General features: G+C 41.4%; 1 protein-coding gene across 1 annotated transcript; it reads right to left on the bottom strand.

Moving 5' to 3' along the window:
• Nucleotides 1-2,950: 2,950 nt before the first annotated feature.
• On the bottom strand, nucleotides 2,951-8,968 carry LOC129601149 (uncharacterized). The gene is made up of 6 exons (XM_055499881.1): nucleotides 8,770-8,968; nucleotides 8,423-8,664; nucleotides 8,183-8,231; nucleotides 7,403-7,830; nucleotides 5,356-5,496; nucleotides 2,951-3,258 (listed from the first exon to the last, which is right to left on the bottom strand). Exons 1-6 carry the CDS (start codon nucleotides 8,826-8,828, stop codon nucleotides 3,014-3,016), a joined length of 1,164 nt encoding a protein of 387 aa, XP_055355856.1. The 5' UTR covers nucleotides 8,829-8,968; the 3' UTR covers nucleotides 2,951-3,013.
• Nucleotides 8,969-12,661: the final 3,693 nt, after the last annotated feature.

The raw sequence follows: 12,661 nt of genomic DNA, 5'->3' as shown, positions 1-12,661 counted from the left end.
GACTATGTCGTAGCCTCACCCGGTCGATCAGCCGACGGTGGCGGTATATACGAATCAGCCCGTCGCGCTGTCTCCGCAAATGGTTGTCCGACCACTCGCACCGATTTCGGCACCGGCTTTTTATTAATTAAGCGAATTTCACGCTTTTAAGTAAACCTAATTGTGATGTGGTTAGCGCTCTGTAGAATATCTTTAGCATATGAGAGACAAATATTTACTGGAATCAGAATCTGTTTTTTTTTGCTGCAAAACTGAAATTACTGCACAATCATGAACACCATGAACATCTCCGCGGATCCGTACGCCGATCTTCCCTACTACACGACATGGGTTGAATTAATCACGTTCCCCTGTTGACAATTCTGTCCACTGTTGGAAATTTTGCGATCTGGATAAATGTAATGCGAAGCGGAATATTACGCTCAATGGTTGCTTCCGGCATAATTATCTTGTTAGTAAGTAAACGCACATGCCCAGCACTGCCTCTCCGTAATATTGTCGTCTCATTAAAAGGTACCTTTTCCAGACGGCCGGAATTACCTATTTTCGGCGTAAACTATGCGATTGCGTTCGAACATCGCATTAACTGTCATTTCGCTTTAACCGGATTCTTCCAGATCTTTTATGCGTTTTACAAATTGGGAAACTGCACCTTCATTTTGCCTATTGGTAATTATTGACATTATTGACAAGCGTAAAAATGTATCTATATGAAGTATTATAATTAACTTCTGTGGACTGTGGTCGTTAAACTACTACATTACGTTTATTAGGCTACTGGTAGGTAGGATTGGAAGTATTCTGTGCACGGAGGAAAAGGTCATGACATCGGCATCCCGCTGACCTCGGTAACTGCTTTCTTATTATTAATGCTGTCAGCATTGCTATTAGCGGACAACATTATAGGCTTTTGCTTCCGTCTGGCTTTGGAAAGGACTGGACGGGTAGTTGTCGTTCCAGGGTGATTGGAATATTGGGATGAAATTGAAGCCAATTGCAACACAATGGTGCACGCAAGACAAATCGCAAATATCCAGAAATTTTGCCTGTGTTTGTTATCGTAAACGAATCACCGTAACTTGTGTAACAATATTTCTGTCTTTTATTGGTAATCCGGAAAGTGTAACTTTTGCAGGTTGTCAGGATATTCTTCCGCTATGGAGCCGTAATCGCGGATTCGCGGTGACCGTCGGGCTAGTTGTATCCAAACGTGTTTTACCGGTACCTCCGAGTTCCGACAACAACGAAAGCACCAGATCCATCCATAATGGATGCTTTTTGAACAGCGGACTAGAGTTGTCGACCGAAGCAAAGCGAAGGTCCTCTATGTTCAAACAAACGGGACTTTTTGTCGGTCATGTCGGTCACGCATAATTCTGTCCGTCGGTCACGCACGAACAAATTAAAAGTTACCACGTAGCATAGCGAAGTATGTACATAATAACGACAAATTACACAGCATCTGAATTATTTTACGCCGAGACCTACAGGGGCTCATGCTAACCATTCGTTTTCTAGGGAGCCTCTCCGACTCTTTTGGGTCAAATAATATCTAAACTATCGCAATAAAATTTGCAAGTCTTTTCACGCCCGTTTTTATATCCACCCCTTTTTCGCACCCTGTTTTTACGGCATAAGTAACTTTTTTTGTTGGCATTTAATTAGATATGCATTCCGCTGTTGATTTTTACAGCCACCCGTTTTTTTAACTCTTTAAAAAATTTATGATAAGTTTTCCTGCATTTGGAGGCAATAATAGTGATATTCATAGACCTTTTCAGTAGGAGAAATTATCATTTCAATAACAACGTATGGGTTTCCGAAACAGATTTCGCTTTGCTCGTGATTTGCATTCTTTAGCTTTGCTCTCTCGGTCAGTTACTTCCGCTCTGATGCGAATGTTGGTGATATCGTTAACTGTGACAGTTTCCTCCGTCTTTCCTCAGCGAGCGGGTGGTAGTAGGTTGTGACCAGCATCTTTGTCGCTTATCCTTAGGGCTATAGCACTATTACAGCCAAAAATTCTGGTGGGCGGTGTCCGTGGGACACACAGAGATTCAATGCGGAAGAAGTGCTTTCTGCACCTGAGCGATCACGAGCGACTACGACCACTTTTTTCACCGTATGTAAACGCACATACGTATTATAGGTACAACACTGTTCCCTGAAACGACTATTATCGAGCTGATCAAAAACGCACTTAACTGCAAAAGGGGTGACTATAAAAATTTAAGGTGCCTGAAAACAAATTAAAAAATTATTATAAAAAGAATGCTCATAATTAACGGAGTGCGGAAAAGGGTGGCTGTAAAAAACGGGGGTGTTACGGGTGGCTATAGTGTCACCCTTTCTTTTTTGCTGGCATTTTCTTCTTTGTTTTTCTAATCGATGTTGGTGTCCTAAGTGCGCCGTTCGTTCACAATTTTTAAATTACCTTATCTGAAGTACGTATTAACTAAACCAGATAAAGTTGCAAATAAAATCGACAACTATGTACAAGTAATTATTTACCTATATTTTGGCGCTTCGCTTCGGTCTTTTAGTGCCAGCCTATAGCGGTGCACTTCCCTAGTATATTGTTACTCAACTACCAACGGTGGTCCACACCGCCCTCGATCTGCTGCACTGCCGGGAGTGCATATTCAGTTCGGTGCTGCGGATCAGCATTTTTCGGTTGAGCTACATTATCAGCTATGCAACAACTACGCATTTATTTTCTTTCTCCGTGTTTTGTTTTGTGTTTTGTCCTATGTTTCGGTTTTTACTGTTTGGCCGGCCACATAAGGCTTCGACGGATAAGGTGTCGTGCTATAAAAGTATTCGATGGTGAATTATCCGACTTGTGAATTACAGTACTCATTGTCAACATCCTTTGTTCAGTACCACAAGACCTGATTATGGCACAGCATTTGTTCGAATTAGCCCTATGAACAACAACAAACTCCATTAAAGCTTACAACAAAATCCAAATTGTAAAAAAGGGACTTCGCCACGGGGGGCAATCGTTATATCCTCAACCTTTAGAAGCGCCCTTTCCATTACTGGCCTGCAACATTTTAGCCCCTGCCGGCTGCCTGTACTGCGCTTCTAAGTGCTCAATCGTCAGCCGACGCACCTCCTTCAATACTGCGTTTATGACACTGGGGATGTTGCTGTCAATGATATGTTTCCAAATTGTAATTTCCTTAGCAGGAGCCTTCAGACTTTCTTTAAAGAAGAGTTTTCCGTGCAGATTCCACATGGCAAATCCGTATACACCTGCACGTAAAAACCTATCACAAATTTAATTTTTTTTAGGCTTGATTAGAATCAAACTTATTGACAAAGCCGCACTGGACGGAGCTGTACAGAGTAGTTAAAGTCCTGTAGTGTATTAACTCTTGTGGCTTGGTTTCTCTCAAAATTATAGCGATGTAAATACTTACCTCATCGCCAGAAACGGTTCTGACTGTTTTCCGGATTTAAAGTATGACGAAAAGATGTGCTAAGAGTGCTAAGAGTGCTAAGTTGCTAATACGAGTATATAGTAGCATAGTGTAAGTAAGCCAAATGTCGGTCTGATTTACCATGGTGCGCTGAATCCGTCCAGTGCTTGATTGTCGTCATCTTAGTTTAGTTTCATTCGAAAGAGCAATGCTTTCAAGTTTTAACACAGGAAATTTTAAGTCAAACCAAGATTATCTTAAGATTGAACTTTTTTAAAATTATTTTAAAAGACTGGGTATACCGATTCTAGGATGTCCTGGAAGCGGGAATTTGAAATTACCCATTCCTACATTAAAAATTGCTGCTTTTCAGTTATCTCAAATTAGTGTTTCGGGTTCTTGCTTTCTACTGTAAGTTTTTTACTGCAAGTTTTTACAAATTCGTTTTTGTTTTTTACTGTAAGGAACAGCAATATTCTATCAACCCTGTTTGGCCAGTGCACGGAATAAAGAAAACTCCGCACGAATAATTCTCGTTCAATCCGCATGCAGGATTTTTGAAAGCAAATGTGTGATTAACGCTTTAAAGCTGAACTGTTTCAATCTTGTTCCTGCAAGAGCGATGGGTTAGCTACACCGAAATATCAAAGCGGCATTTGTTATTGCAACCTGTCATGCAGCGAAAAATTTTAACAAAAATTACCCATAAAAACCAAACAAAAAAACCGGCATTTTTTGGAAAAGCCACAAATTGCGCCGAGTGCATAACTCGCCCAGCGCAAGCAGCTTGACCCAAACTGCAACTGCTTTATTATAAAAATAAAAGGTATTTCTCTAAATAAAACAGTTGAAAATATTCGAAGCGTACATATGTGAAAGGAATACCACGAGATAACAATGTTTTGAAACCTGGGACACAAAACTTTTCACTCGATTTTAACTAGCAGCGTTGCAAACGAGCCCACCTGAATTTTTTCAAAAATGTTTTGTTGTTTTTACGAGCTAACAAAATTCTCTATCGAACGAGCCTAAATAGTTAATGGTGCGGCAACCGGCTCGTAAGAAAGAAACCAAAACGGTAGACTGACATTCTGTTCAGCCATTTAGTCAGAATAGCAGTTGGCCTGCGTCTCGAAGTATCTGTACCGATCATCACTCCACACCAAATGCTACTGCGGTGAATGGGTAAACTCACGAGGATACCACGGCCTCAATTACAAAAAAAACGCCGGGGCCGCAAGGCCAGACATAGCTGCCTTAATGTCACTTTAAAGCGCGGCTTCGCTTCGGCCGGTATTGAATCGGAACTGGAACCATCCGGCATTTGCCTAACTCATGGCAAGCGCCGGCCGGAGTGACATTGGCTTCGTGGAAAAAAGGAAAAACGGTGACGTAGCATAGTGCTAACATGTATGCACTGTAGTGTTGTCGCATATCGCGGCAACACCGAAACAAGCGGGAGCAGCCGCGGCGCGTGCAGAGCAGGACAAAGTGGCAATATATCGTGACATCACACCAAACTACATGTTCCGTGCAGTAGGAGTCGAAACGTACGGACCTTTGGAACCAGACCGGAACCTTTGGAGCCTCTCATGGTTACCGCGCTCAGGCAGATGATACGCCAGAAAACAGGCGAGATACGGGCTATCGAGTATCTGCGCCGCGGTCTTGCATCGAAATCCAATGTGGGAATGCGGGCGCTGTCACGGGAACAGCACCAGCATCGGCTAATCTGGATGAGATGTTCTGTATAATTAGACGGCCTGTTTCTGCTGTCGGCTGAGGCTGTGGAATCAGTTCTTACATTTTTACTGTGATTGAAAAATTGTGACTTTTGTATACCGCCATTGTGATATAAATTTGGACATAGTGCATCACTACGAGTAATCATCTTGCGACACTAAATTTCGTGTCGAGTTGTCAACCTTACCTACTGGTGACGCACGCCCGGACTTGAAGCACTCATCCAGTTGCTCCAAGAGCTGCGAAGCAGCTTTTTCTTGATCGTATTTCTTAAATTTCACTTCACAACACATTAGGATGAAACGCTCCTTTTCCAGGTTCGGAGGAACTACATAAATAAGCAGGTGCAATAAATAAACGCGATAGGGTCATTTTGCATCCCTACATGAACACAAATGTAAACAAAAATAAAATTCATGATCAAACAAACAAGTACTGCATAAGAACAGTACGAGCATAAGAACCCGTATCTATGTATGCATGACAGTTGTAATTACATGCAGAAACGCGAATAATGCATAAGATGATGTTGAACAATGAACGGATTGTAACAAATCTTTTTGTTTGCATAAATATCTGTGGATCCATGATGCTAATAAATTTATTAAATCGCTGACGCGCATTTCCTAAATATTCAAGCACGAACACGTTCAAATTCACACGAGTTACAAAGCGTCAAGAGCCCTCAATTATGCGATCCATATATCTGCTTACAAATTCATGATGCTAAAGTGTTGAAGGGAATAAGCTCACGGCACTTTTAAAACTTCAGTACAGTACCAACATGAAACCGAAGTGAACGAATTATCTGTACTTAATGTCGGACTTATTTCAATTCGTACCACTGTACCAGTAGCGTGCTAAATGCTAATCAGCTGTACCCTACGTACAGGGAAACATAGAAATGAAGTGATACGCGTAATTATGCGCGGCGCCGGGTATTTGAAACGTTTGCGATGTTTCAACTAAATTTACAGTTTTAAGAAACAGCTTTTATTTACACTAAACTAATTAAAGCGGATGAATGTTGTCTAAGCGGTTCACTATGTGTGACTACCTGTTCTGACCAGCTCACCACGAACGTAGCCGGGTACATGGTACCAACTTCGTGTGCGTGCACGAAAACTTCACTTTCGCACACTCCTAAACACTTCTGTGTTTTGTTTTATGACATTCTGTAGACAGATGATTCGTACACATAAGCGTGAAAACCGTTTGTGCGCGCAACATCCGGTTCGGGAGTTATGGCTGCAAGAAAGTACGTTCCCAAAAGTTTAAATGCATTCAGGTGTACGAAATTTCTCATTATGGACCGATCTCTTTAAATTTTGCATATAAAGCACGTAAGTATGAAGATCGTTTTTTATCGTACCAATGTTAAAAGATTTTCATAAATTTCAAACTGAATTTCAAAAATTTTAATGTTAATTTTAAAATTTGAATGTCGCTGTTCTTCAATTTTTTTGTTACAAGTTTGGGCCTGTTTGGCCGACAGTTATTGGCTTATTGCAAACGGTTATTCTAATTTGTTTTAGCATTGAGAGGACAGCAATGACAGGATTAGTGCATACTGCCTACTATCGAAAGCCTGTACGTTTTAGAAATTAAGGGAAATAGCTCGGTACATGGTGTCAAAAATGGGATACATACACTAAAACTTCCGCTTCCGCGCACTCCGATTCACTTTTCCGTAATACTTTATGTCATTCTAAACCTAAATAATTTGTATACATTGTTCTGGAAACCGTTTGCGCGCGTAATATCCGAGTTGCCGACATGTGGCGTACTAAAACGGGTGAAAAGTTTAAATGCACTGCTGTGCACCAAAAGCCTGGTTATTGCCCGATCTTCTTGGAACTTTGCTATGAAAGACACATGGTATAGCATTTTTTTCCGATTTTAAAATAAATTTCAAAAATTTAAAAATTCATTTTACAATTATTGATATCCCATGGTCGAATACGGATCGGATATTTAAATAACTGTCTTATCGCATTCAGATTTCAAATTCGAATCCGATGCCCATCTCTACTGCACGGAAAACGCAATCACTTGTAAAGTACTGCGTGACATCTCTGTATTGTATTACTTATCAGTCTTCACGGTACTGGTGTTACACATTCGATACATTAAACTTCTTAAAAGAATGCTAATCCACGCGAGACCTGCTTTGCACGACAAAGAAACTGTACACCTAAGTAGTGTATGCGCTAGTTTATTTGTGCAGTTCTAACCTGGCCCTTCTTTGGCCGCCATTTCGATCAAGCTATCCGGAATTTTCCTCTTGTTCTTCGCCGCAGAGGATATTACGCCTTGGGGCGTATCGTGAAGTCCTTTGGGCACAGTGAACTGCAGCAGCAACATTAGAAACTCGTACAATTTCGCTTCGAATCTAATTTCTTCCTCCTTTGCGTTGTCGAAAAACTTGAAGAGATCCATCAGGTGTGCGTAGTCGGCATTGCACAATTCGCACGTTCCGTTGGACGGGCGGGTGACTCCCTTTGAGGTTGGCAGCTTGTGCAAGTACCTTGCACTTATCTGCAGTGGCGAAACCGGACAAGAGAGGAACTTTCCACCAGTCATCGAAGCCTCGACCATCCAGCTTCCGACTAGATTGCTCTTGACTTTTTGGTTCTTCAGAGCCGCCTTCACAACCTCCCCACTGCATTGACACAAAACTTTGAACAATACATGTACAGTAAATTTAAACGGTCCAATCGATCAACAGCTTTTTATAAATTTTAGTACATTGCACATTTTATTCACCGCACGATGCCTTAAGTAAAGAGTAAGGTGAAAAAAACATAAACTATCCCGAATTATACTTCGCATACTACGGTATTTGTATTAAAAAAATACGGCGAAGGAAAGACTTACTCATCGCATAACAAAAATTAGCATATGAGATTAACATTCTAGTACGCAGGATAGTTAAAACTGAAGCGCGACATGCAGACTGCTTACCATTAATAATTTTATTCAAACACATTTTTCTATCTTGCGATCTTACTGACCAGTGAGTGTTTATGTATTCCGTCCGCTGGTCCGGCCTCACAGTATGTGCTAAAAATTCAATCAGTATATAAGTACGATGCAAATAATTAAATTTAGATTGCAATAATTATTAATAGTGATGAACTGGAATCCAAATGCAGTACTAAAGGAGTCGAAGGAATCGCATACCAAAGCTATGGTTTGTTATGAAATGACGATATTCGTTCGTTTTCTGTCTGCTCGGAGAGTGAGCAACTTACATTGCATCTCGTAGATGACACCTGTCTGGGCCAGTTTCCGCGACTGTGATTCGCGGCCTGTTTCAATCGTCCTGTGTTGCTCTTGAGGCAGTTTCTCTGGACAACTTTGACTAACGGAAGAAGAGCTTTGGGCAGGCAGGGGAGGACGCCCAGGCTCATTGATTGTGTTCTGACTACCGTGCCTCTGCTTCGATTGATCGGATGCAGCACCATGTCGTCCCGGGGTGTTAGAAGGGGCGAATCTGCGGATAAAATGAATTCATGCTTACGAGTTACGTTTACGAAAACTAAACGAAGCGGAGCGTTCCTGGACATGTGAACTGCACACTGTAAGCGGACCAACCAACCTTGCTGCACACACTGCTTTTAGGGACTGAGAAGCAACTGCTCGATTTACGGAGTACATTTTTCAAACAGCCCTTAAAGATTCACAAACAGACTGAAATTAAAATATTAAACCTCTTAACACGAATTTAAGCAAAACTGATTAACTTAAGCTGATTCTGTCAGAAAAGCAAAACTGATTGTTTTGCGGAATGTCGAGAGTGTACAGTACTTGTGTAGTTGTATTATTATCAATAATAATACAAACACGGTAAAAATTAAAAACTGAAAAGTAAACCGGAAAATTTTGCCGTTAGAAGCGCAGGCAACTGCCGACATTGGGTGAAGTAACGCCGCCCGGCGCCGACACATAGGCTGATTTGCGCGCGCTTTGTATTATTTGTAACCGTCAGTAATACCGTCTACATCTGCCGCCCTGGCCGGTGAGCCGGTAAGCACTGCTGTACAAGACCAGGCGACTGACCGCTTGACCGGTCTATTTTCTAGTTATATGTTACTATAAGAAAAAATACATAACTGCATTTCATGAAACGACAAAAACATTCTCAGAATCGTAGGACCGCTGCGTAACGAAATTATTGATTTAACGAATTTAACATTAAAAATTTGCGCTAGTCATCGCATTGTCTACTTATCGCTTATTCTGCAGTGCCTTTGTTTCGCTAATTCGGCTGTTAATCCCATATTTATATATGCCATATTAAGTGAAAATTTTAAGCAGAGCTACGCTAAAGCCTGTTATCGCAGTACGAAAAACAAATCCGACGCACTGGGCACACCGAATCTGATGCTACCGCGGGAATCCAGTAATCGGCCCGACTGCTTATTACTGCTCCAACTATAAATTGTCACAACAAAAACTTCTCTCCGCCGGAATACGACAAACGCCCCAATCTCTGTCTAGATGTAACATGCAGCACTCACCGATGCCATCAACGCCTAACACGAGCAGCACCAAGTGCGGCCCGACGACCAGTGTGGCGCCGGTCAAAACCGATGTCGACCGTGTGTGCACGATAGTGACGCAGCCGCAAGTCATTAAGGGCGAGGTCATCGCGTCCTTTCAGATAACCGCCGGGGCGCCGCTGATGCGCTACCAGGAACCGATGGTCACCCGCAAAACTGTGATGACCACGTTTGAATTAATGTCATGATCACCAGAATCCACTGGCTCCAACATGTTGCTTAATATAAACCCAGCTGTCACTAAGCACAATAACTCGCACTATTGTTTACGCTCCCATATGTCGCTTGGCTAAATGACTTTCTCATTGTTGTCACGGTGGAATATTGTCGTGTCATATTGTTACGAATAAGCGAGTATAATACGAAGCATTCTAGTTTTCAGTTAATTAAATTAATGAACGTCATATCTGGTTTGGCGACATGCAATGCAGTACCACTAGTTTTTCTTAAATTACTCTATGCTTATTTTTATTGTTAGTGCTGTTTTCTCTACAATTTGTACTGGCAGCTGTTCACTGTTGCGGTAGTAAGACTGGACGGGATGCCATTGCCTAAGCGGCCATACAATTATAACGCTTTTAATTCACGTTCAAGCATCTTTAATAAATGACGCTTCAAATCGGGTTTTCAGGATTCGAATACTAAATTAGCACAAGACATACTCGCTGCGATTTCGAAAAGCTTTATGCGAATTCTGGCATAGTTTCCGCATAACCGAATCATTTATGGAACTACGTACTGTACTCTATATAATATTTTACGAGTACGAGCGCGTTTCTATAAAATTGACCGACTATCATGTCGTGCTCCGCTTCACTTGAATTTAGTGCGATGCTCTCTTCGGCTCTTCACGCTTCGAGCACTGCTTAAAATGAAGCTCTATCAATCGTGAAGGTTGCTGTAAATGAGAATAGTAGTTTTAATAATCGTATTACTTAAAATTTTCAGTAAGCAGCATACATTTATATCTATGTACGGCGACGATAGTTCAAAATACGCTTCGGCTACGAAAAACGGATGTGCTAAGTGCTGTACTTTCATGTACGTTTTCCAGATGGGGGGTACTACGTTGCCCATTGAAAATAAAGGCAATTCAAATTAACAATTCCGCAATCTGCGATTTTAACAATTTAAGCTTGATCATGATGGGTGTATAAGCGGAAGGGTCTACGGCAGAAGCGGTTTACCTGTCTCGAAAATGTGTCTGGGAACCACTTGAGTCGCTCGTCATTTTCGATTTTTGTCGCCGAAAAGCAGGCAGCATTTGCATTCTGTCGAACGCAGTGCTTTCTTTGACTGATTTATCCGAAGAATTTTCTCTGTCTCGCAAATCGCAGGTTTGTCATGTTTGAATGTTGAAAATTTCCTGACCATGAGAGAGGTGCGTCTCCGTTAGGTCCTGTTTTGGTTTGGGTCAATGACTGAGAATTTTTTCGCGCCAAATTTGTAGTCATTGTTCACTAACAGCGAAAAAATATTTAATTTTTAACTGAATTATCAAATTTCATAATGCATACCTAATTTGGTGGCCTCACCATATACATAGAAGCCGAAAAAGATAACATTTTTGGCACCAACTCACTATGTCCGCACTAAAAACGTCTTTGAGTTTGTGGTTTAAAGGTTACTTGAAAGTTGAAACCCTACCCAAAGTGTAAAATTCTTTCATTCAGATCACAAATTTACAATTTTGTTGATTAACACACGGCGTTGGTTTCCGTCAGCATAGGCCGGGCGCTCCTTGTCCATCCAGGAAAGATAGTCCGCCGCCGCTCATATTCCACCGCTTAATGACGCCTAAGCGCTGAGCAATTCTGCAACGATGCCTAATACCACGCTATAGCGAACTTATTTGTTCAGCACCAGAAAATAGTTCCTGGTGTACTTTATTCAAGAAAAGGAATGAAGGCGTACGTTCTAGCTGCAGCCGATATCGACGTGGTCGTCGAAGCGAATTAAATGGGCGTACCTAGTACGGACTACGGTAGGCGTTCTGGTAGAGTATTAATACCGTGGGCCACAGCATCAGCCAGACAATTTACAGGACACATTGCAGGTTTTTATCAGATATGTGCTATCCAGAGCTGGTCCGATAAGTCATCGGAGGCCACCGATATGTCCGATAACTCCGATAATTCCGATGTTTTCATCGGAAAAAGCGGTATCGGAAAAATTCTGTATCGTATCGTAGCGGATCGGAAAATCTGTTTATCGGGCGGAGCGACAAAATCTTTAGCGTAGCGGGATTTTCACCCGATAAGCACGAAAAAATGATTATTTTAACATTTTTGGACTCAGTTTTTAAAGAAAAAGTGAATTAGAACGTTAATTTTTAGGCTGATGCCTTACTAAAAACCGCTAAGAAATCGTAGAAACGCAATTTCAGCCAATAGACTACCGGTGATTTTAAAAAAAATCGTAAATTCGGTTTTTCGGTATGCTCCGGTGAATGCCGCGGCCAGTGCGAATTTTTACTTAAAAATTTTTTTTTATCGGAATATCGGATTTATTGTATCGGAAATTTTGGGCGAAATCGTAGCGGTATCGGAATCGTATCGGACAGTTGAAGTATCGGAGCGGTATCGTAGCGGTGACGAAAAATTCATATCGGACCAGCTCTGGTGCTATCTAATTGGTAGAGCTTGGTTCTTTCGCAATTTTCATGCGTTTGTCACCTTAGTAAGCTAAGCAGAATAGTACGAGCGCGCGCGTTTGTGGATTAGAACTATTATGGACTCGATAAAATAATTGATACGTACTTTATTGAATTTTAAGGGTGCACACTTACCGTTATTCATCTGTACTACAGCAAGTGAATGTTCCTTTTTGATTTTCTAAAGTGCTTCAGTCAATGAACAATACTGATTTACTTATGGCGAACGCTATTACCACTACAGTTCACACCAAAGCACTATATACTGTCACTAA

Source organism: Paramacrobiotus metropolitanus, unplaced genomic scaffold (genome assembly GCF_019649055.1).
Source record: "Paramacrobiotus metropolitanus isolate TYO unplaced genomic scaffold, Prichtersi_v1.0 Parri_scaffold0000215, whole genome shotgun sequence".
Classification (NCBI taxonomy): domain Eukaryota; kingdom Metazoa; phylum Tardigrada; class Eutardigrada; order Parachela; family Macrobiotidae; genus Paramacrobiotus; species Paramacrobiotus metropolitanus.
Note: the sequence above shows the minus strand (reverse complement) of the source record. Positions and strands in the feature narration are given on the sequence as shown.